General features: G+C 41.4%; 1 protein-coding gene across 1 annotated transcript; it reads left to right on the forward strand.

Annotated features, from left to right (window-relative positions):
• Positions 1 to 633: 633 nt before the first annotated feature.
• Positions 634 to 21,851, forward strand: SARS1 (seryl-tRNA synthetase 1). The gene is made up of 11 exons (XM_063453194.1): positions 634 to 861; positions 9,569 to 9,639; positions 10,943 to 11,023; positions 11,962 to 12,120; positions 12,371 to 12,514; positions 13,750 to 13,905; positions 14,577 to 14,798; positions 14,994 to 15,123; positions 15,279 to 15,436; positions 16,404 to 16,533; positions 21,695 to 21,851. Exons 1-11 carry the CDS (start codon positions 726 to 728, stop codon positions 21,838 to 21,840), a joined length of 1,533 nt encoding a protein of 510 aa, XP_063309264.1. The 5' UTR covers positions 634 to 725; the 3' UTR covers positions 21,841 to 21,851.
• Positions 21,852 to 26,206: the final 4,355 nt, after the last annotated feature.

A 26,206-nucleotide genomic window follows, 5' to 3' on the forward strand; every position in this document is an offset into this window, starting at 1 on the left:
AGCCATAGGTTGGTATTAGAGAATCCTGTCTCTACTGCCATAGTATCTTAAAACGTACGGTCTGCTATGGCAATCATGTCCTTTAACCCCTTAAGGACACATGACATGTGTGACATGTCATGATTCCCTTTTATTCCAGAAGTTTGGTCCTTAAGTGGTTAAGGTCTGGATGTGGGGTTTAATCACATATTGGGGATCTACCCACATCCCCTTTTATTATAGGAATCCCCCACCTCTCCAATACATTCCCAGTATATATTGCCCCTCCCCCCCCCTCTTAAATAGAGTCATTCTGTCTAGTAGGGACACTAACTTATTCTGCAGCTCTTTACAATTAGTTATTTCAACAATCTAACTCTTGCCACAAATTTTGATTCAGTATAGCATACTTGACAGACCCATCATGATAAGTTTCTTAAAGCAGTATAAATGCATTATTAGATAGCCAATAACCATTAAACTCCCAGATGACACATTGCATCGAGTCTCCTCTCCTGCCAAGGTTGCTGTTTGGGGGTTGCCAAGGAAGCGTTCAGTGCATAGACTTCTCCCAGCGCACATGCGCTCAGCACTGGGGAAGCACCGTCACTGACTGCGCATGCGGTTAGTCTGTCTGCTCCGTCCCTGTAAAGAGACCGGCGTATCCGGAGGTAGCACAAGGGGAGCACAGATACCGGCTGCTGGAACAATCTATTCAGCCATTAGCCTTCACCGCTACCGCTAAGATGGTTCTGGATCTCGATCTATTCCGGGAGGACAAAGGAGGAAACCCGGAGCTTGTGAGAGAAACTCAAAGGAAGAGATTTAAAGATCCTGCTTTGGTGGAGGCCCTGCTAACCTCAGACACAGCATGGAGGAAATGTAAGTATGCAAGTACCCAGCCTGGGTCAGTGAGCATGCAATCTAACAATGTATGGAAAGCCAGATCATCAGATCAACCCTTACTCATATCCCAGTATATGTCTTCCCATCACGGTTCAATAGGGGATTGGTTTTCATGTGTCATTTTTGCCACATGATTTTGTATACCATAAGCTCTCAGCATATATAATGGGGCACAAACAATATTGACAACTCATATATTTACAGATCTGTGTGAAAGGTCCCCTATTTAGATCCTTGTCTGTCAGCCGCTTTGCTTTTTCAATCAATGTTCAATGTATACATAGAATGCTGAGGTTTCTAACATTATGTCTGTTTGTCTATAACGAGATTTTTACACAACGTTTTTCTACTATATATACGCCATGCAGTTGAATTTATTGGGGAATAGAGAGGTCTGTCAAATGTTAGCAGTGCTTCTATGTCAGAATTGGTCGGTCCATGTGCTATTATATCTGATGCAATACTGCAGCAAGGAGAGAGCGGGGAGGAGGTGGAGTCCCAGTAAGATCGGCCCTTTGCCACTTCATTAGGACAACTCATCTCTTAGCAGCTTAAAACATATATCCCCCTAACCTGATTGGTACTGTATCTTTTTAAGCGATGACTCATTAAACTGGTAAAAGTGTGTTTGGACTGTTGACTTTGTGATTATTTAATCTCAGCCATTCCCTTTGTACCTGATGTATTCCTGATTTGTCTGTAGCATGATAGTTTGATGGCCAACCTCCTCGTATTTTGGTTATGAGGAGCCAGCACTTAAAAGTATGTAATGTAATGAATTTGCAGAGCATGTTCTCTGAAAAATGAGGGTCTGTAAATAAAGTATAGGTTGGTTATTGTCCATTAAATAAAGTAATTTAAAAAATACTAAACTTTAGCTAAAGTCCAGGATTTGTATTATTTGGAATACTAGTCTTGCATACTTATAGAATTCCACCACTAAGCAGTGAGCTGTAGGAAAGTTTTAAACTGAATTGTAAAATTTAGCCAAAAACTAAATATTTGAAAGAAATTTCAAACTTGGCTATTACAGCCTACATTTTGACATATTTTTTTTATTTCACGGTATAGTGCATAAACCCTTTTTAATATATGCATATATATAACAATAATATCTTCATACTAAACTTCCTGGCTTTTTAACCCCTTAAGGACACATGACGTGTGACATGTCATGATTCCCTTTTATTCCAGAAGTTTGGTCCTTAAGGTACACTCCACTGTAAAAATAAACTAACAATCTACTATTTAGTAGATTTACCACTAATGAAATCATGCATGCATTTATTTATTATGCATTTTTTCTGGGGATATATCTAAAACAGCTTCCAAAAGCTGCAGATCTTTTGAATGTATATTTTGCAAGCCATCTCCTTTTTCCCAAAAATATTCCAATCAGAGGCTTCTTATTCTGCTGAAGCCATGAGCACGCTTGTGATCACAGCTTTCCAATGAGCTGTAATACATGCCTGACAATTCCATTCTACTGAAATCCACACTTTCATAAAATGCCACACATTTCACTGATTCCAGACACATAAAGAACTTCAGGGAACTTGAAGCAGGGTAGTCAACCTGGTCCCTACGGCCCACTAGTGGGCCTGCTGGCACTTAGTTCCAGTAGAGGAAGGAAGGGCCTGGGAGGCTCCCTCGAGCAGGCTGGTAGGGACGTTGCCGCATGTTACCATGGCAACGCTCTGATTCAGTGCTGTGCTCGCAGGAGGGCCAGCTTGCAGCCGGAGGAGCTGCAGGCCAAAGTGAACATGTTACCACTGGACCACCAGGGCTTGCAGCATTATGTTTCCTCTACCTGGTAAAAAAGTAAGAAGATGGGTGGGGGAGACATTTAGATAAGTTTTCACATCTCCCCCACCTACACACACCATAGACTCTATGCACCACACACACACACACACACACACACACACACGCTCTCTCTCTTTCTCCAACACTTACACGCTCTGGGAGGGGCGTGACCTTAAGATAGATTTTCACATCTCACTCACCTACACACAGCATAGACCATATGCACCCTTCACACAGAAACACACTCTACACCTCTCACACCCACGCACTGCCCCTTCACACACATGGCACCTCACAGACACACAGAAAAAAAATGTACAATAGAAAAAAGAAAAAAATAGATACATTTAATATACATATATAAAAAAAAATTGCAATTGCGCTATAACATTTAGTTACTGCGGCACTGGTGGGCGGTAAGGAAATTTTACCATCAACAACAATACAAAAGTGGGTGATAGGTATTAAAAGGTTGACTACCCCTGCTTTAAAGGGAAACTCCAGTGCCAGAAAAACGATCCGTTTTTCTGGCACTGGAGGGTCCCTCTCCCTCCCACCCACCAATCCCCGGTTACTGAAGGGGTGAAAAACCCTTCAGTGACTTACCTGAGGCAGCGGTGATGTCCCTCGCCGCTGTCTCCTCCTCCGCGATGCTCCTCCTTTTTATTGCGTCGGCCGGTGGGCGAGACTGATCTTGCCCACCGGCCGAGGAGACCTAATGCGCATGCGCGGAAATGCCGCGCATGCGTATTACGTCTCCCCATAGGAAAGCATTGAAAAATAATTTCAATGCTTTCCTATGGGGTTTTGAGCGATGCTGGAGGTCGTCACACAGCGTGAGGACGTCCAGCGACGCTCTAGCACAGGTTTCCTGTGCTAGAACCCAGGAAGTGACCTCTAGTGGCTGTCTAGTAGACAGCCACTAGAGGTGGAGTTAACCCTGCAATGTAATTATTGCAGTTTATGAAAAACTGCAATAATTACACTTGCAGGGTTAAGGGTAGTGGGAGTTGGCACCCAGACCACTCCAATGTCCAGAAGTGGTCTGGGTGCCTGGAGTGTCCCTTTAACCCCTTAAGGACACAGAAGTTTGGTCCTTAAGGGGTTAAAGGAACAAATGTATTCCTGACCCTATAGTGTTAATATCACCATCTGGACCCACCCCCATGCCTCCCCTCAATATAGTAACATCTTACTTGTATTCAAGTCTGCATCTGCTGCCTCTCCCTGCCTTCTGACATCATCAGAAGCGGTGGCCTGAGCCAATAACAATGGTTCCTTTTAGGATTGGCTGAGACTTTTAAGGAGGCAGATCAGTGGCAGAGCCAGCACAAGTCAAACACAGCCCTAGCCAATCAATGCATCTCTATGAGGAAAGTTCAGTTTCTGCATGCAGAGGGAGGAGATACTGCACAGTGTGCAGCATTCCCCCAGGAAGCACCTCTAGTAGCCATCTGTGGAGTTATCACTAGGCTGTAATGTAAACACTGCATTTTCTCTGAAAAGACTTTGTTTACTGCAAAAAGCCTGAAGGGAATGATTATATTCACCAGAAGAAATACAATAAGCTGTAGTTGTTCTGGTAGCTATAGTGTCCCTTTAATACGTAGACTAAATATAACCACAGTCCTTTCTCTGCTAGCAGAACCTAAATTAAATATTCACACCCGTGCATGCTCTCTCTCGTTTTTCAGTATCCGACTCATTATTTTGTAATTGGATAATATAGATAATGGGGAAATTGGCAAAAAAAAAAAAAAATAAGCAGGAACATTTTTCTGGTCTGTGGGGACATATCTTACCCTATAATTCACTGTCCAGCAGGATATTTTAGGATGAGTAGTTTATCCCCAATGAGCAATCTTTATAAAATACTCATATTGACTGTTAAAATTTCACTGAAATTCCAGCCCAGTCAAGAGACATAGTAAAGGTAGAGACAAAAAAAAAAAAAACAGGTTGCACCAAACAGCACTAATAATAAAAAAATAGTATTTACAGAATAGTCTCAAATTCAATTGATAGCAGAATTCTTGATAGGGAAGATGAAGTACAGCAGGTATTCTAGTGTGTTCACCAGCTTATTGGATACCGTGATATGAAATGGCAAGCATGGCATTTGGTATATTACAGAGGTGAGGAATAAGATAACAAAAATGCACTAATAAACTGAGCTATATATTAGCTCTCATGTATCGGCGTATGGCAATAATATCCTTGTCACTGGATATGTAATAAACACTCTTAATTGTTTTAGGAACACTGGTATGTATAGTGACACCTTCACAACATGCGCGACTCACATGATATATAAAAGTAGAGACAAATCCAATTGTGTAATCCAATAAAACAGCCAAACGTTTAATTAAAAGAAGATAAAAATACACTACCAAACAAAGAACTTCCAGTTTAGCTCTTAGTCAAACATGAAGCTGTATGATACCCGCTCACGGATATTCGTTTTAGTGAGTTTTCTTCCATGTAAATTCAATATACATATAATAAAAATAGAAAATACCAAAAAATAGTTCTCTCTATTTGAAGTGAAAATATAGCTTGTAAATTTTAATGAAATGTACTTGCATTTAAAGGAGCATTCACAAGCTTGGAGGTAACAGCGTGGTTGATACAATCCCCATCTGGGATAGGAAAGGACAAGTGGATAAGGTGTAGTAATTCCAGCAGTTTTTTCAGGATGATTAAGATGTTTAAGATAAAATAAAAAGCAGGACCAAAATAAAATATAAAATAAATAAAAATTATATGGTAAATTCAGTTTTTCTTTAAAAAATATTTTTTATATTCTTTATTTTCATTTTCGTTTTGTAATTTAAGTTTAGCAAGTAGGGGTATACAGAAAAAAGAGGAGGTTAGACTGGTGTTGGTAACATGGAAATATTGTATTTATACAGGGTATTGGTCAATCACAGTTCGATCACCGCACACACTCTTCCACAATTTTCGATTGTGTGCTCATTTCGGGTATGCTGTCCGGACCAAGGTTCGTATGTCGGGGGGTGGGGGGGAGGGGCTGGTTGCGTCTACACCTGTTTACCATGCTGGGTGGGTGGTGTGGGGTTGACCACCAATGGGTGTGTGCGCAGGTGTCTCTTTCTCTGTGGAGGGTGGTGTTTAGTCCGCACGGAGTTGTTACCATGGTATGGTTGTGTCCCCATCTAGCCAGGGATCCCAGATTTTGTGGAACTGTTTAGGTGTGTCGTGTATTTGTGCCGTAAGTTTATCCATTTGTAAGCTATCTAGTATTTTCCTTGTTATTGTGTCTTGTGTCGGGATGCGGAGCAAGGACCATACCTCGGCGATTGCCCTGCGTGTCACCAGGGCGATGCGGGCGGCATGTTTGTTCTCAGCTCTTGTGAATGTTTCCATGGGTTTTGAGAGTAGCAGGTAAATTCAATTAAATTACCAAATAAGCAATACAAATAAATAGTAAAATACTTGACAATCTAAAATCAAAATGAATTTCGCCTTTTGGGCTTTACGTTTCTATACTCTCATGGATTGTTGGGGTATCCAAGTTACAGTGTTTACTGCCTATTGGAACTAGCGCTTTATCAAAAAAAATTATTTTTCCTTTTCCAGTCCTTTTTCCTTTTCTGAGACAAAGTAGGGACTACTGTCTCAGTATTTCTCCTATACCTGACACTTCTAGACACTGGGTGGAAATATCCCCATCTAGATGTGTCAATCTCCTCCTCTGCAGTCACCAGTGACTGCTTTAGGGAATAGGCTTTATCTATGGAAGATCATGTGGTCTTGCGGGATCCTCCATATATCTCAATGCAGCACTCTTATGCACGTGTGAGAGTACAGCAGTGACGTAGGCTCCTGGCTCTGAAGGGGACCCGCTGGAAAAAAGATGGCGGCGCTCACATGTGGTAGGTTCAGGTAAATGGAACTCACCCATTCCATATCCTATACTTTGTGTAGGATCCGGATGCAAAAGCACCACTTTTAATCTAGGCACAGCATGCATCTGGATGATTGCTACGGATTTGCTTTGGCCAACTGAATTCCGACCATATTTGTCTTTAGAAATTGCCATTGTGGTTGGAATTTGGTTATTTTAACTGTATTTTATACATCTAAATTTCCAACAACCATAACAACTATAATTCCCTTTAAGTAAGTAATTGAACCGGTTGCTTCCAGTTTGACTTTTTACCTGTCGTTTGCTGGGCCTCGCTCCCTGCTTCTTCTTTTCCTATGGAGATTTAGAAACTCCATATAGGAGCTTCTCTTTGCTACTTCTTAACAAAGCCATGTAGTGTGGTGACAGATCATTGGCTGAGAGTGTCAGCTGATAGTTCTCAGTTAATTAGGTAAGCCTTGCACTACTTGGCTCAGGCAAATAGCTTCCAGCTATCATAGAGGCAGGGAGTGGTGCCCTGCGAACCCCAGGTAAGCAGTCAGACCGTTGCTTTGACTGCTTACACGGAGGACGGTACCAGGACACTCCTGGCACCATATCACCACAGCACCTGTAGTGGTTATGGTCCTTGCAGTTTTCTTTTAATATGTCTGCATTTGTTCTAAGTATAGCCATGTAATTTTGTTTTGAATATGTTTATTAGAGACGCAAGAATGCGTAGGCAGACATTTTACGGATTGGTAAAAATAAAATTTGGTTGCCTGCGCAGAGGCATAGAAGTCAGAATAAACAAGCAATACAGAGACAGGTGAATGCACTGTTAGGCTGAGTGGTCTTACTACATTACGCAGGCTATTGCTAAGGGATACATAAACAGACTCTTTACATAGAGATCGGTATTAGCACCTCGTAGGTTATGGTTCTAACATGCGAGTTTCAGCTATCATCAAACATAGCGCAGTACATCTATAAAAGCATAACCCTATACTTTATTGCATAGTCTGATTCTGTCTATCTGAGCATGCGATTAAGTTTCCAGTATAAGGAACCGGTTTTGTATTTGAGCTAGCACTATCTTCCTATTGTTCTCTTACGATATGTCAAAGAGCGAGCGGCTATTTATCACAGTGTGACAGCCTTTAGATTCATCCGTGCGTCTATATACATAAAACATTTAAAAAACATATAAACAAACAAATTATATGGAATGCAGACAGGCTCCCCCAATAAGGAGAGGTGGCATGTTTAATACATTTAACATGCTGTACTCAGTATAGTTAACATGAATGCTTTAATTCTTTTGTGGCCAAAGCTGTGCATTTGTCTGGCATCGTGTGGTAGTGTTCATTACGCTAACTGTGATCCCCCACTCTCATGCCAGGTGAGAATCTCGTGTGGTTGCCTGCGCAGGGGTGTGTAAGTCTGAGTCGTTAAGCAATGGCAGGTTTAGGTGTGTATGGGTTTAGCATATCTTTGATAGTGGGTAGGCTTTGTAATGCAGTGCGCAGGCTGTATGGTCGGGTATGTATAGCTGCGCTTACTCAAAGCGCCTTTTGGTGCGTGGAAGGTGTATGTTTACGAGTCATCTTGTAGCGTATCAGTCTGGTGTTCACAATTTCTAATGTGCAGTATAGGAATAAGAACAGGTAAGAGTAAACATTATTAATAATATGTTGTCTGTGTAAAAAGCTGAAGGAGGCCTCACATGTCTCTGCTGCAGTGCAGTCCTCAGGTTGCCGAGCCTTTGTCTGTCCTCCCCGCGCTGGCCCCAGTTCACCGGCCGGGTCCTCCGCGGCACCGTAGGCATTCAGGAGCAGTGATTGGACCCCACCACAAAGTCCTCGGCTCTCCTGCCCCCTGCCCCTCCCCAGCGTCACGTTGTTCCCCCTGAAGCGAGCATTCCCAAGTCTCTCCCAGTGCCGGCCTCACGCTTAAGGCTGGTACTCCGCCCCCCCTGGCCACCGGTCCGCCGGCAGGGCAGTGCACTCCTGCCTCACAGGGCTCGTGGCAGTGGGGACATGATTCTCTGGGGACCCCCCATACCCAGAGACTGGGGTACTCACTGCTCTAGCCAGCCTGTGGATTGTCCGTCTACTGTCCAGCATCATCTGGGTCTGCACGAGCCGTCCATGTCAGTCCCCTGTGCTTAATTCCGCTGTGGCCCTCAGGGTGTGATATGTTATGCTGAAATGTCTCTATATAGGTGCAGGTGACTTTCCTCGTATTGGTTTTAGAGCCATCTCGCCAATGCTGTCTGCGGGCTGTTTTGCAAGTAGTAAGCTGTCCCTGCTAGTTCATGGTCTGCGTGCCTCCCCGCGATAACTCGGTTTTCTCCGCTTCAGAGTCAACTCCTGCTGGCTTGCTGTTCCTCATACAGCTTTTTGCCAGTATAGGCGGCCAGCGTGCGCCCCACGTGGGAGCTCCCCCTGTGGCGCCGGTCACCGCCATGTGGCCGGGATAACCCCCGCCGGCCGAGAGGGGGGGGGGCAGGGCCGTGCCCCGGGCCAGAGACAAGCCCACATTAGGCGGTTTTGTCCCCCGTTCAGATGTCTTGGGGCTGTGTCTTTCTGTGGCATTGTGCCGCGTGTGCTGGCTGCGGGCGGTCGGGTGTTCTGCCGCGTGTAGGCCTGGCATGGCCTCTCTAGCTCACCCTGTGTGCGGTATGTTGTCTTGTCGGCATCCATAGATAGCTGGGGTTGTTCCCCTTCCTCTACTGTCACGATACCCGGCGTTTGGGTGTTCCGGATCGGTATTTTGGGCTTTTTTGCTCCGATTAGTGCTGGAGCCCATGTAGATGGCGTCTGGTCGGCCCGGCGGCCCGGCCCCGCCCCCCCGCCATGTAATTTTGCATCATGCTCACATTGTGTTTCAACAGCCTGAAGGAGGATTTTACCAGAGTTCAGTGTTTATATGTTTGATGAAATTATGTGACATTTCCTTTTACTGCATGAAGAATGACAGATTTGTGTAATTCCTATGTCTTTACAGGCAGGTTTCAAGCAGATAATCTGAACAAAATGAAAAACCTGTGTAGCAAAACTATTGGTGATAAAATGAAGGTAAGTGATTTTCTGTCACATGTATCTATGTTCCGTCAACACTCCCCTTTGTAGTGTTAATAGAAACAATGGGAAGGGCTATCAAAGTATTTGTTTTAAAAAGTGGTGCAAAAATATAAAAGGAATGGTGTCACCAATGGTACATGCATTCTGGTGACACAGGATTCCATGTTGACTACTACACTTTTTGTACTTTAGATCACGTTTTAGAACAGTACACTTCCTTAGATATCACTATTGTTTTCAATCTCCGCTTCTCTGTATGCTTGTCTGCACAATTCAAAGGACAGAGCGTATAACAGTGTTTGACAGAGATCCAACCCGCCATTTGTAGGATTAGGATTTGGCTTTCTGCAGTTTTTTTCCACGCCTCACAAATACATATTTGGTATATATTGGGTGTTAAGTTAACATAATATTAAAAATACTGGCAAGTGGCAGTTCCCCTTTAATGCATTTTGTAGATGCTTTAATGATAATAATAAAAAAAAATGCTTTTAGAATTTCCCTTATTTATTGCAGATTTGCAACCTGTTTTTACTTTCAATAGCTGAGATTGGTAGTATATGTAGTTCTCCACTCTTTAGTAGTCATGAAAATACGAAAATTAAACTTTTGTGCACCTGTTACACAGCTATTATTCCCAAATTGCTTCATTCATACAATTTTGATGTTGTATGTGCACATCCCACAATAAAAATATTTGTAGAGGCAAGAATTAGCAGTCAGGTGGGCTTATCACGTTAGATTAATAACCCCTTAAGGACACATGACGTGTGTGACATGTCATGATTCCCTTTTATTCCAGAAGTTTGGTCCTTAAGGGGTTAACCTGAATGAGAGGAGATAAAGGCCGAAGCTAATGGACACATTGAAGGTGTGTATGGTCCTTGGAGTGTTGCATAAAACTCAGTTCCTCCATGCAGAATTAAAGCGGATATTGTATTACACTTTTTTTGTGAATTGTAATTGATTGAACTTCTGTTGGTGTAAAAATGTGTTCTTTAAAAATATGAAATAGGACAGGGAAGGGTGACTAACCAAAACCGCTGTATTGTTCAAACACTGATTTTTGGTAATCTTTTAATATATCATACATTTATACAGGGAAATCACGGATATACTTTAAAATGGTCCGTGTGATAGTAATATAAGACAGTAATGATGCAATGAACATTCACATTATTAAAGTTTTAGTGGATCCTGACTATTGACTCCTACTATATATCATATGAACACAGTGGTTTTATGTTAAAGTGTTTATCTGCAGTTATACATGGTATTTTTTCCTTTTGTGTTGCAGAAAAAAGAACCGGTGGGTGACAGTGATGCACTCCCAGAAAATGCCCAGAATCTGGACCAATTAACAGCAGAAACTCTAGGTGTAAGAACATTTTTGTTGTGATATTCTAATATTATTGAGCATTTAAAGAAAATGTTTAGAAATATTGCACCTAGGTAGAGTAATCAGACTTCTATGCACATGTTCAGTATTCAGACCAACATAAAATATGTAGACAACCTTAGCTATAATAAGATTTCATTCTACCCACCTTTTCGAGTTTTAGTTTGTAGTGCTGTAGTCTGATTTCATTGAGCATTTTCTTTCCCCTCGCTTTTTGCAGTTTTGAAAATGTTTGGGTGTTTTGTTTTTTTTGTATAGTTACAGTGAAGCTCCAGTTTGAATCCCTGTGTACACATAGTTACATAGCTGAAAATAGACAAGCGTCCATCAAGTTCAGTCTTTCTCAAATGTATTTTTGCTGTTGATCTAAAAGAAGGGAAAAAAATGACCCAGTTTAAAGCACATCCAATTTTGCAAAAAACGGGGGGGGGGGGGGGGGGGGGGTAAAATATTGATAAAGCTTCACTCTATTCACTAGCAACAAAATCTTTACTGCGTAAAGCCATGGTTTCTGGACTTTATTTCGAAATGGATCTCATTTTTTTTGTGAGCTTTGCTTGATATTAGATCAACTGTTTAAGGGAATTTGGTTGCATTTCAGCTATTTGTGAATAACAAAATCAGCCGTGATGTACAGTGATTTGGTTAATTTTAACCGATAATCAAATGGCAGGTGACTAGTTTAATTCAGTTTAAATAATCAAATTAGCCTTTCGTGATTACCCGTATGGGTTCAATATAGCTGCAGCAGCAGAATTATGTCAACTTAATGGCACTCAACTGCTCTTGGCAAATAGACCACAAACCAGTTCTGTTCAAACGGAAAGAGGATATGATACATTAAGGTAACAGTGCGTTAACCGGTCAGTATTGTTTGAATGCGTATTTTTTTAAATTTATTTTTAACTCTTTTGTAGGCAATGACAGTAACACAGATTAAGCGACTTCGAGTCCTTATAGACAAGGCCATAGAAGCAACAGATACAGAACGAATAAGGCTTGAGGCTGAGCGGTTTGAGAGTTTGAGAGAAATTGGAAACTTGCTGCACCCATCCGTTCCAATCAGCAATGATGAGGTACTATACTAGAATACTTAAAGGGGATTTGTTTAATGCCACTTTAACAACTGAATAATGCAGCCTGAATATGAGCAGTGTTGTGTGCACTGGATGGAGAAATTAAGTATTCCTGGTGTGAAATAATTGTGATCAGCCCTTAGTCAGTGTATGTCTAGTCATTCAAGAACCATATTCCATGGGGGGTACAAGCAGTAATGTCTATTATTATTATTATTCATTATATCCTATATTTTTTTTTTCATTGCAGGACAATGACAACAAAGTGGAGCGCACATGGGGCGTATGTGAGGGCCGAAAGAAATATTCACATGTGGACCTCGTAGTTATGGTTGATGGCTTTGAGGGTGAAAAGGGAGCTGTTGTTGCTGGAAGCAGAGGATACTTCTTAAAGGTGAAGGGTGTGTGTGTGTGTGTATGTATATATGTGTTTGCATGTGTATGGCGGACCACTCGGTAAGGGACTCGAGTGTCACCGCCAAGGCTGTCCTTTCCCCTTCGAAGTATCCCATTGAGCGCAGTAGTCAGTGATTTAAAGCTCGCAGATAGCAGTAGAGTAAAGCAGTGTTTATAGCCTTTACCCCTCTCCCTCATACATTAGTTGAGACGTAATGCTGGGACAAAAACTGGTTTTATTAAAGGGACATTATAGGCACCCAGACGACTTCAGCTAATTGAAGTGGTCTGGGTGCACTGTCCCTTTTTGCACTTAGTGCCCCAATGTAAAACAAAGTAAAATCTGAGCTTTGAAGTTGCTGTTTAGAGAATGCGTGAGTGCACTGGATCTTGTGTATTGTATAGATTGGCCCCAGCAGCACCCCATTTATGCATGTTCATGTGAGTGCAGCCCCCTGGTTTCATATATATATATAAGAGTAGAGATTGAAGCCGTATTAGTCCAGTGATGGAGATGTAAAATAACAGATGAACTTCGTATCTTGTAAGACTTTCTTTAGTGGATTAACAGAATTTTGTAATGGCTTTCGAGAGAACCTCCCTTTCTCAAGTCTAAAGCATTTGAGCAAAGACGACATATAGAATTCAAAGTTGAGTTGTGATACAGGGGTTAAGCAACAGGAGTGCAAATAAGCCACAGATTGGATAGAAAATAGACACCATTCTAGCAGAGGGTCGTAAATATTTGGTGTGAAGATCAGAGTGAGTGGGGAGAGAAGAAAACAAGCAAACAGTGCAGAAGATTGTGCTAGAAGAGGAGAGTAAAACAATTTATTTCTTAGATTATAAACGTTTGAATTCACAAGAGTTCCAGAATATGCATGAAGGTCTATATACAACAAACATATACACAGGACATGATGAAAGTTCGAGATATGAACTGAAAAGTCGATTACTATTGGATTTATTGAAAAGTTAAATTGGAATAAGACCTTGCGTGCTGGCTTTCTTTGAAGATACTATATATTTTATATATATATATATATATTTTTATATATATATATTTATATATATATATATCTTAATGCACCCTGAACGATATTATAATTTGACAGATTTCCCTGCAGACAGTTTGTAAGTTTACATCCACTTAACAATTTTATGTAATTTGTATGAAGATGGCTTGTTTTGAGTTGTAGAAGTAACACTTAGACTTTTTTTTTTTTTCTTTAGGGCCCCCTTGTGTTTTTGGAGCAGGCCATCATCCAGTTTGCTCTGCAGACTCTGGGATCAAAGGGGTACACTCCCATATATACACCATTCTTTATGAGAAAGGAAGTGATGCAGGAGGTGGCTCAACTTAGCCAGTTTGATGAAGAGCTATATAAGGTATGTCTCCATGGTACATATATAGTTACATCACAAATAACCGTTATCTTTTATACATGTTTTTAATATAGCCGCATTCATTTGGTTTCATTATGTTTTTTTGTTGTCTAGAAATCAGTGCTGCCTTACCTATTACAAGAAAATAAAATATTACTTCCCAACCTTCTCTCCAGATAACTTTTTTTTTTTTTATTATTTAAGTTTTTTATTTTGTAATCAGAAAGCGTAACAGAATAACTTGTCGCAAAACACAATTACAAAGATTACATAGTTTTTCCGTGTGTTAGCATTATGTTAAGCAATAATACAGAAAATGTAAGCAATATTACAGGATAGTTAAACCATATTACAGAATATTATATTTAGTCCAGATAACTCTTATGCAGGAATACAGATGTAAGTGGAATGTGCCTAACACTTGCTGTCCGTTGTTTTTATTAAATGGGGAGTTTGTTTGACCACATCAACCCTAGAGGAATATTGGATGCAATGCAGCATGAATTTAGGTCTTCTATGTGCTAGTACTACTGTCATCACTGTATGTATAAAAACCACATCAGTGTCAAGTAATGCATTAGCTCCTGTGTGGGTACATAAGGCAAAATCCATCTTCTTATTTATGCTCAGAAGCATTGAGGTAACCTCAGTAAGCACTAATCCTTTTTGTTCAGGTAATTGGAAAGGGAAGTGAGAAGTCTGACGACAACACAATTGATGAGAAATACTTGATCGCCACTTCCGAACAGCCAATTGCAGCTCTCCATCGGGATGAATGGCTAAAGCCTGAAGATTTGCCTATACGCTATGCAGGGATTTCCACATGTTTTCGACAGGAGGTTGGATCCCATGGACGGGACACACGTGGCATCTTCAGAGTGCATCAGTTTGAGAAAGTAATACTTTATATTATTTCTCACTATGTTTCTCCTTTTCACTTTTTCTTGTACCTATTTTGTATGTCATCGGCCCCCATTTAAGACTATTAATTCTATTTTTCTTGTGTCTATCTACCCATTTCTGAAACACCCATGCATGTTCAACTTCTGATCAGTTGTGTTTTCAGCATTTCTTTTTCTGTACTCTTTTAGATAGAACAGTTTGTTTATGCTTCCCCTCATGACAACAAATCCTGGGAAATGTTTGATGAAATGATAGAGACAGCAGAAATATTCTATCAGTCACTGGGTATCCCTTATCGCATTGTTAACATTGTTTCAGGTAAGGATAATTATTATCAGATTGTAATTGTCACATATTTCTATGCCATATATGTTTTTTTACTTGTGCTTGTACCCTTTCATGCCTGTAACAGTGCCTCAACGGGCAATCTTGCACATCTTTTTTACTATCAATTTCCACGTTTTCCTCTGAAGGTTCATTAAATCATGCAGCCAGTAAGAAGCTAGATTTGGAAGCCTGGTTTCCTGGATCTGGTGCGTTCAGAGAGCTGGTCTCTTGTTCAAACTGCACTGATTATCAGGCACGGAGGTTGCGTATCCGCTATGGACAGACAAAGAAGATGATGGACAAGGTAAAATTTTGGTGTTCAGGTTTAAACCAGGAAGTCTTAGTCTTTTTGACAGGAATCTAAATTATGTACGTGCCATTAGGTCATGGATGGAGTCTTCAATTGTAAGATAGGTCAGTCATCTGTTCTTTGATATCTTCAGTAGACTTTTTCCAGTGGTCAGTGAGTCCATTGCACAGGGAAGGCTGTGCTCGGTCCTGTAATCCATTTCTTGTGTGGATTTGTCTGAAGTCTAATGTTTATGATGTTCCTATTCTGTCTATAGGCACCTGATAAATAACTGGGTCAGTGGTCAACTCCCATTGTCTTAAATGTGAAAAGAAGATATTAATCCATTTGAGCCAAAAAATATATAGCTGCAATTTTACTCAAAATCCTCTGAGCAAAGGCTTACAATTTGAAGTCCTATGCTACAAGTCAGGCCTTAAGTTACTTGCCTTTGCAAGCCATATTATACTCAGGGTAATCTTTCACTTGCCAGTGGCTTGTGGTGAGTGGAAATCTAGAGCCCTGGTCTGAATCTTCGATAGCAAATTGAAGTAGGCAAGAGACAGTGTGAAAGTTGGACGGGGCATCATTCTGGACTGGACAGAATTTATTTTCCCTATAAATTATTTAACAGACTTCATTGTGCATGTTATATTGTAAAAGTAAAAAAGATTGAAGTCCATACAGTTCAACTTTTAAATTTATTTATTTATTTTTTTTTTTTTTAACCCCTTAAGGACCAAACTTCTGGAATAAAAGGGAATCATGACATGTCACACATGTCATGTGTCCTTAAGGGGTTAAAGCGATGGCCAGTTATACCACAAAAAAAAGAGGGGTTCTTATTGACTCCTTAATGGCAATGAGATTTCTCCTTGGATTAACAGCTGGCTCACGTACATGTTAACATCAAAGTTCAGTTGATTTGTCTCCAAAATTATTTTTTTTTTTTAATTTAATACATTTTTCTGTATTGAAACAGGTAGAGTTTGTGCATATGCTAAATGCAACCATGTGTGCCACGACACGCACAATTTGTGCCATTTTAGAAAACTACCAGACTGATGAGGGCATCAGTGTCCCAGAGAAGCTCAGGGACTTCATGCCACCAGGTAAATTTTATGCAATAATTAATTAAAAGATTTTTTTTATAAGTTACATTTATTAATACTTGCAAAATAGCATTAGATCAATGAAAGAATCAGATTTTAAAAAAAATTGTGTAGTTTTCATTGCTAATTACGTGTGTTTTTAAATGTTCGTTACTCAGGTGAAACTATATGCTGCAGTACTGCATTAGTTTATGCAGTACAATATTCACACCCTGAAGATCTTCATCCATTCTTTTTAGAGAATCTACTTAGAGATGTCCCGAACAGTTCGCCGGCGAACATAGCTTGTTCGCGGTCGCCGCGGCAGGCGAACATATGCGATGTTCGGTCCGCCCCCTATTCGTCATGGAGGTGGGAGGGAGGGTCTGCTGCTGATTGGCTGGAATGTGTCTGCTGACTGTGAGGTACAGGGTCAAAGTTTACTCAATGATGACGAATAGGGGGCGGACCGAACATCGCATATGTTCGCCCGCCGCGGCGACAGCGAACAAGCCGGCGAACTGTTCGGGGCATCTCTAGAATCTATATTTTGTGTGTGTGCATACATTAGAACTGATTTTACTAAATATTTGTAAAATATTGCTTAAGAAATGAAACACTTTAAAATACTTTGCACATTACAGGGATGAGAACTACCAGTTTAAAAATTTACTGTAAACACCATTGCACGTATAAAGGGTAAATTTCTCTGAGTGACATTTAGAGTTTTATGCACTATAGTAAACTATTAAAGTGTTTACTTAAAGGGAAACTATAGTGCCAGAAAAAAGGGGTAAGCATGTGCTACTAAAGAGTCTTTATACATTGTCACACGGACAAGCCCAGAAATAATTTTAACCTGCAACCTAAATCTTTTTTTTCTTTCTTTCTTTCTTTCTTTCTTAATGTGCAGTAGCTTTTGTCAAACTTTTCTTTAAGTTTTCTTTCTGTGCCCAGCGGTTTGACAAAATGCTTCTGCACAGGTCTAATGATTAATCCTGCTTTGTATTATACAAGGTGGAGCGTTGTTTGTTTCTGAGAGTCCTTGCAGGAATTATGCATAAAACGCTGCTTTACCAAAACAAAAATGGAAATGTAGCAAAAGAAGGAACTTTTCTGATTTAATCATGTGCTCAGGTCAAATTCTAGTTTGGTGTTACAGAGAGGCCTACTTATTGAAAATCTTCATTTCAGAGAGATATATTTTCTAATACTGCTTTGCACACTCTTTTTGCAATGATCGGTATTAACCGTGTCTAAATATGGTTGTGTTCCAAGCATTATTAGGTGTTGTGAGCTAAGCTAAAATGTTAAAGGAAAACTTTAGAATTGGAAATACGATGATGCCACAATCCAGTGCTTCTCATAATTGGGCTTCCGTGTCACATGACAGATTTTTACTTGGTCAGTGCAGTGGATTTGCCTTTTCTGTTGTCATATTAATAGCCATAGGACTTATTTCTGCATTTTAAACACTTCAGTTTTTCAAAAACTGCAGTGTTATCCATTTCAGGGTCAAGAGAACAGGGGCATTGCTCCCAGACCAGTTTATTGAGATGAAGTGGTCTGGGTGACTATAGTTTTAATGCCCCTTTGGTAAATTTTCTAGCAAAACATATTGGTTACATGTTAATAGATATTTGACTAGTCATCCACACATTTGCTGATGGCAGGACCTCTTTAAAGAGGAAATATCATTAAATAATCTTTAGTCTGCAATACTCCACCGTTTACTTCACTGATTTGCCAACGACAGAGCTGTAATGCTCTTGGTAATGTTAAGAGTAGGTAGAGCAATGTTTCTAGTGGTGTACACGATTACAAGTTGTTTCTTTTGCAGTCTTGTCAGCATAAAACCAAATTCTGCATGATGTATATAATGGGAAAATTGATGGGAGAAATGTATTTCCCAGTAATCCTATGCTGCTGTAAGCTTTCCCACATGCAAAATGTGAGTAGCTTCATGGAAGATAGTATAAGAATTTCTTTGTTTAGTTCCCTCCATATTGCAACATGGTACTAAGGATTATATGGCTTTTAAAATGCTCCAGAACTGCTGAACGCTGTTGGAGAAAGTCTCACTGTGCGTCTGGCTTTCTCCACTATAAATTTATTCTGCCCTCATACAGCTTGGCTCTTTCCTCTGCAAAAGTAAATTACTTCAATACCCTCATAACCACACTCTCCTGCGAACCCAAACAACTGTTTAACACATTTAACTAAGTTCACTGACAAGATCTCTACAATCAGGGAAGAGATCTCTCATCTTTCTTTTTCCCCTTACAATACTTCCCCTAACCTCACTCCTTCTGCTGTTCTATGTTCATTCGCACCCGCTAAAGCGGAAGAGGTTTCTGCTCTGCTCCAGTCCTCCCACCCCACCACCTTCTCCCTAGATCCAATTCCCTTGCATCTCATCCGTACTCTGTCTTCTTCTTTCTCCACATCTCAATAAAATTCTCAATCTCTCTCTCTCCTCTGGCATATTTCCATCGCCCTTCAAACATGCAACTATAACCCCAATTCTAAAGAAGCCCAACCTTGACCCTAACTCCCCATCCAACTATCGTCCTACCTAGCTACTGCCTTTTGCATCCAAGATCCTTGAAAGAGTTCTGTATGCAAGATTGACAGACTTCCTCGAATCCAACTCTCTGCTAGACGTTCTACAAGATGTTGCTCTCTCCTGGTGCTCTCCCAGCGCTCTTTCTCTGGCTCTGCTTCATCTCACCAACTCCTCTCTGTTGGTGTCCCCCAAGGTTCAGTTCTTGGTCCCCTACTGTTCTCCATCTATACTGCCTCCCTTGGTAAGCTCATTAGCTCCTTTGGCTTCCAATATTATTATTTGTATGCGGATGACGCAAGTCTCTGTCCTCTCCTAAACTCTCCCTGTCCCTATTGACTAGTGTCTCTGACTGCCTCTCTGCTGTTTCTAACTGGATGGCTGCCCACTTCCTTAAACTAAACTTGACCAAAACTGAAATTCTGGTCTTTCCTCTCTCAATTGTTGCTACTCCTGTGTCTGTCTCCCTCCAAGTCAACGGTGCTACCATCAGCTCCACCACGCAGGCTTGCTGCCTAAGTGTTCTCTTTGACTCCAACTTCTCCTTCATGCCTCATGTTCAGTCTATGGCTAAATCCTGCCACTTCCATCTCAAAAACATTGTGTGCATCCGACCCTTCTTTACGCCAGATGCGACTAAGGTGCTGGTCCATTCCACTGTCCTTTCTAGCCTTGACTACTGTAATCTGCTTCTCAGTGGTTTTACGTGCTTCCAACTTGCGTTGTTACAGTCCATAATGAATGCGGCGTCGAGGCTCATCTTCCTGTCCGCCCGCACCTCACACGCCTCACCCTTCTGTCAGTTCCTCCATTGGCTTCCTGTAAGATATAGGGCTCAATTTAAAATTCTGGTTCTTGCTTTCAAATCTCTACTCTCTAAAAATAATGCTGCTCCCACCTATCTATCCTCCCTAGTACACAAGTATGTCCTGCCTAGACCTTTGCGCTCTGCTGAAGACTTACGTCTATCTTCTGTCCGTACTCCCACCTCTGATGCTCGCCTTCAAGACTTCTTGAGGGCTGCACCGTTCCTGTGGAACTCCCTTCCCTCGTCCTTTTAGATGCTCAACTAGTCTCCACTCCTTCAAAAAATCATTAAAAACCCACTTCATAAAAGCGTATCAATTAAACTGTTAATAGCTCCGGACTGATTCCTTTCTTGCAACGGTCATTAGTCTAATACTATCCTTACCTTTTTGTGTCACTTTACCCCACTCCCTCTAGCATGTAAGCTCATTGACCAGGGCCCTTAACCCTTCTGTTCCTGTGTGTCCAACTTGTCCGGTTACAACTATATGTTTGTTCGTCCACCCACTGTGAAGCACTGCAGAATTTGTTTGCACTATATAAATAACATTAAAATATAGTTTCTGTAGAATACTTGCATGTGGCGGCATACAGTAAATTTCAGTGATTTTGTTTGCATGATCAACAACCATCTAGGTGCTACATACCCTAGTCTCCCCAGATTTCAGCCACATGTGGTACATTTGCCACTTGGTACCAGTGTTTTCATTATTTCGTTTTTTGAACACATTCAGCAGGTCATTCTTATTTATTATATCTGTATGTTCAAGCAGAGATATTTGGACTTTTGTGTGCCGGTCTGCGTAAATTAGGCAGCCAATATCAATTCTACATGCCGTCCCAGCTTCCACGTTTTCTTTAATAGGCTTGGTTTTGTTATTTTATCCCTACGTCAAATTGTGACCATATAAGGATATACATAGAACAGCAACTATGTAGGAATCGACCAATATAATTTTTAATTTTTTTTTAAATGTATTTTTTTTTTTTTTTTGAGCCAATACCGATAATCTGTGAACTTTTAGGCCTATAGCCGATAATTTACCGATATTCTGTACATTTACCATATTGAAAAAATAAACAATTTCTAAAGGTAAATGCACAAAATCTAGATGTCACATGTAGTGGATGCAGTGTGTGTGTGTGTGCATAGTGAAAGCAGTGTGTTTGTGTAGTGTGTGTGTATAATGCAGAATGTGTGTTTCTGTAGGCATGTAATTTGTGTAAAATATGGGGGGGGCTTCTTTTTTTTTTTTTTTCTCCCTGCTTGTTACATGGCCAGGGAGGGGGGGGGATATAGCTTTCCTTGGTGGTCCGGTGGCATAGACTGTGCAGTGGGGGCCCCCAGCAAGCTCTTACTTACCTTCCCAGCAGCTTCCTTCAGTTCCCCTGTGTAAATCTCGCGGCCTGTGTGCCGCGTGGAGCGTTGCCATAGTAGCCCGTGGCAACGCTCTGACGGCCACAGGACTCACGAGATTTAAACAGGGGAACTGAAGGAAGCTGCTGGGAAGGTAAGTAAGAGCTTGCTTGGTCCCCCAGGACCTCTGGGCTTGTAATCCATCCGGCTGTCCTGGTATGTATTATCAGCAATATCGGTATCTTTATTGGCCGATACCGATATTGCCGAAAATACCGATAATCGTTAGATCCCTACAACTATGTTAAAGTACACTTTGCTATCTAAAATTTAAAAGAATGTCTGTTAAAACTAAATAAAAAGTTCATGGTGATTAATAAATGCTGGTTTACCAAGACAAAGTGACAGAACACACTCCACTCCAGAGCATAATATCATTCCGCTTTCTCTTACAGGCCTGAAGGAGGTAATAAAATTTGTGAAACCAGCTCCAATTGAGCAGGAGCTAAGCAAGAAGCAGAAGAAGCAGAAAGATGGGAAGAAAAATCTAAACAGTGACCTGGAATCTCAGTTGCAGAATATGGAAGTGAACAATGCTTGAAATCATCTGCAGTTTCCTTAAACCGTTCCCGTCCTGCAAGATTTATCTGTTCTTACATCAAATAAGTTGTTAAATCATTGGGCAGTTGGCATAAATTCCCTTGTCGTCCTCTTCCTAGATATAGTGTTGCTGCTATTACAAAACTACCATAAGGGACTGTCTATAAGGCGATGGATTGAAGAAGGGTTTTATGTCAAGAAGCAGAGGGAAAATAATGTAATAAATTGACATGGTATGTAGCTTTTTGCAACAGTTTGGTGTCATTCCTAATGGACCTGTTCATATGTCATTCAACTGCAATTTGAATAAATGAAACCAAAAACCTTCTAATAAGTTACTAAGAGGTAAAGCAATTTTACTTTTGAGTTAAAATTTTACTTGAAACCAGACTGAGAAAAATTTAAACCCCATTTTTAACTCTTGGTAAGTTAAATATATTCTGCACAAAATCGTTGTATTTTTTTTAATTTTTTTTCATCTGTGATTATCCTTTTACTAACATTCATATTACTAAAGCAGTCACATTATGTTAGAGTTTATGCAGATGAAAAAAGTAAAGGTTTTTAAGACAAAATGCAGACCAGCGTTTTAATATATAATTTGCTTTATATTTAGGGAAGGCCCGAATTTAGTTTGTAAAAACGGCGTCTGAGAGGGGATATGATAACTTTATACAAATATATTCGGGGCCAGTAAAAACCTTTATCTGGAAATCTATTCAGAAACAGGGCTATACATAGGACACAAGGTCACACATTTAGGCTGGAAGAAAGGAGACTTCATCTAAGGCAAAGACAAGTTTTTTTTACAGTAAGAGCAATAAGGATATGGAATTCTCTGCCTGAAGAGGTGGTTTTGTCAGAGTCACTACAGATGTTTAAACTGCAATTGGATAAATACTTACAAAAACATAACATACAGAGCAGAACGAGACGGTCTCACATTCGATGGGCTCTGCGCCCAATTTGATTAAACTTACAATTCCCAACAGAAAACACAAGAGTGACAGCCCCCAACCGGACCACAAAAGGCATGGGGAGAAAAACGAAAAAGCAAAAAGCTGACAAACCCAAGCCGGGAGTCAACATTGGCAATTTGTTCCGCCAGGTGCAAAGCGCACATGGAGCCAAAATGGCCGCTGAACTAGAGGACTATACAGACTCCTCAGAAGATCTCAGCCTAGACCACTATGCAGGCAGTATGTTTGCTCCGTTAGCGCAGCAGGCTCCCACAATAGGGGACGCCAGGCCTGTCACGGCAAAGGTGCCTAAAGACATGCTGGGGGACCTACAGAAAATAATCCAGGCCGATGTGGCCCAGCTACGTACAGACCTCAGGGGCCTAGTGGGTCATATAGGGAAAGTGGAGGCCTCCACTGAAACCCAGGCCTAAACCATAGCACAGCTTCAACAAGAGGTGAAGACGCTTAAAGCACAACAATCCACGACGGAACAGCGATTTGCAGCGCTGGAAGATCAGAGGCGCCGCAACAACGTGAAGGTCCGCGGAGTCCCCGAGGACATCCCGGCGGAAGAACTCCCGCACCTGACACAGAGACTCCTTGGCAACCTGCTGGTACCCAGGCAAGCCAAAAATACCCAGGTAGAGGCAGTTTTCCGGGTCCCTAAACCCCGCAGAGCCCCAGCGACAGCGCCAAGAGACCTTGTGATCAAGTTCTGCACATATACAGAAAAATCAGCAATGCTAGCTGCCCTTAAAGGGTCCACGCCTTATCAGTTTGAAAACATGACGCCACAGTTCTATGCGGACCTGTCCGGGGACACCTTACAATTGCGGGGATCGCTACAACCATTCACGGCCTTACTCAGAAAGAGCAACATACAGTACCGCTGGCGCACACCGCGGACACTGCAAGTTACGCACAACAACACGACCCACTTCATCACAAACCTGGAGGAGGCTACCGCATTGCTCCGGCCACTGGGCCTGCCAGAGGACTCTCTAACTCACATCACGCCACCAGAGAACAATCCACCCGCGCACAGATGGAAACCGGGATCAACCAAACCGTTTGTGCCCCAGAGTGAGAGACCGGAGTCGCACATTGCAACCGCCACCTGACTCACAGGACTCCTGGCCCCAATATGCCACCTACAAGCAAAAGTACACTTACCTTACATGCCATCAGGAATACCTCCCTCAGCCTTGCTCCGACCATATGACACCGGGAAATACAAGAGGACACCCACGACCTCCCACAGGGCTCTCCCATCCTAAAGCGGCCCACACAGGACCTCGAGACATCAACTCAAGGGGGCTCGAAATTGAGAACTTTGGGCATGCTAAACCGGACTGTGATAATGTGTTTGTTTTTTTGGGGTTTTTTTTCCTCCTCAAACTTTGGTGACATCAGACCCTTCGCGGGGAATACCAATCCAACGGACTGGCAAAGCGGCCAAAACACTAAATGGACACTCTGGACTTTCATACCCAACCCCTCACTTCCCCCCCTCACCAACACCCACACTGCACCAAGGCACTAGACACCTTCCTTTCGGTCTTACAGACCTCTCGGCCCAACACCCTAAGGGTTTTTGTGATGAGTATACATTTGCAGAATTTCATAATAATGGTCACCTCAGTTGTAGCATTACTGAATAATACTGCTTAACGTTGCTTACAATAGCCCTATAACTATAGACCTACTTTGCTTCGATCTCCTCCTCTTCACTTCCTTATAAAGTTGAACCCATAGCACAGATCTAGCTTATCCTACGAATAGCCTCTCTCGGAGGACCCATGATATTTAGCCCGGGCCCGAACCACCTCATGTGCAGTGGGTCATACTATCAGACGACCTAGCCAGTCTATGAACGCAGCCAAAACGCTGAGTCTCCACTTAATTTAAACCCCCCCCCCAGGGGCGACGTAATAAAAATCTAAAAGCCCAGTCTGACGACCACTCTCCGACCATATTAAACTTACTTAACCAAGAGAGTACTCTACCAACACGGGAGATACATCCACTGACAATCCTCCAATTCCCAGAGACCCTTTTCTGTAACTGCGATATAGCCTAGCTCCTGTTTTACATACCTAGTTTATATTTGTGTAGCTCACTAGCGTTAACCACTAGAATTTCCTTAAAAAAAAAAAATTGTGCTGTTATCATATGCCATGCTGTTGCCTTACACTATTGTCATTAATGTACCTGCCCATGCTGTCGTGGCTGTGCAGGATCTTTTGTTACAACATGCACAACAAAAATAAAGAATACAAAAAAACAAATAAAAAAAAAAAACATACAGGGATATAATTTCTAATTAGTGGGGTAATAGCTGCTTGATCCAAGGAGACATCTGACTGCTATTTTGGGGTCAAGAAGGAATTTTTTCAGAGTTTGTGGCAAAATTGGAAGCGCTTCAGACTAGGTTTTTTGCCTTATTTTGTATCAACAGCAACAAAATATGTGAGGAAGGCTGAACTTGATGGACGCAAGTCTCTTTTCAGCTATGTAACTATGTAACTATGAGATAACGGAGGAAAGGTAAGAATTGTGGGGAAATTTCTCTGACCACAGGAAACAGAGCACACTTTGCTCCTCCGCTGGTCATGCGTAAGAAACCTCCATAAGACAAATAGTCCCTAGTTTGTCTTATGTTTTAAAAAGAACTAGTGCAGACAGGAAAAAATGAAGAACAGATCCTGACAGAGGAAGAGAAGAGGAATCCATTGGGGAAAGGTAAGTTCGGTATGACTGTGCTGCTTTAAGAGAGGGGGAAATGGAATAAAGCCTCAGTTTGCTTGTTCTCCTCCGTTTCACACTAGCAGTGTGTGTGTGTGTGTGTGTGTGTGTGTGTGTTTGAATATATATATATATATATTCACACACTCCACTGGTTGCAAATCTGATAATGTAACCATTTCAAGGGACACTATAGTCACCAAAACAACTTTAGCTTAATGAAGCAGTTTTGGTGTATAGATCATGCCCCCCCCCCCTTCTTTCATCCACCAGCCTAATTCCCATAGTTCCTTTGTGTGTGTCTCTCTATACTAGCCCAATTGTGCCTCTCCCCTTCTGGCCCCTTTGTGTGTATTTTTCTCCCCACTGACCCTTTGTGTATCTCTTTTCTCCACAGCCATACAGACATATACATGCATGAAGACAGAAACATACAGACACACAAACCTAGTTATTTAAGCGCACAGTCATAAAAGGCACACAATCAAACATACAGTCATACAGAACAGATATACATGCACACAGTCATACAATCTACACATACACGTACATTGTCATACAGACATACAGTCACAATTACATACTTCTTAGCCATGTGCAATCAGATTCCTCACGGATTGGGGCTCTGTTAAATACCAGGTGCTGTGTGGTACACCAGGG

This window comes from Pelobates fuscus, chromosome 1 (genome assembly GCF_036172605.1).
Source record: "Pelobates fuscus isolate aPelFus1 chromosome 1, aPelFus1.pri, whole genome shotgun sequence".
NCBI lineage: Eukaryota > Metazoa > Chordata > Amphibia > Anura > Pelobatidae > Pelobates > Pelobates fuscus.

Excerpts from the sequence above, each read along its gene's own strand:
- SARS1 (XM_063453194.1), top strand. The coding sequence starts at position 726 with ATGGTTCTGGATCTCGATCTATTCCGGGAGGACAAAGGAGGAAACCCG. Across the intron at positions 12,121-12,370 it reads TTCCAATCAGCAATGATGAG|GACAATGACAACAAAGTGGA; the intron begins GTACTATACTAG and ends TTTTCATTGCAG. Across the intron at positions 13,906-14,576 it reads TTGATGAAGAGCTATATAAG|GTAATTGGAAAGGGAAGTGA; the intron begins GTATGTCTCCAT and ends CTTTTTGTTCAG.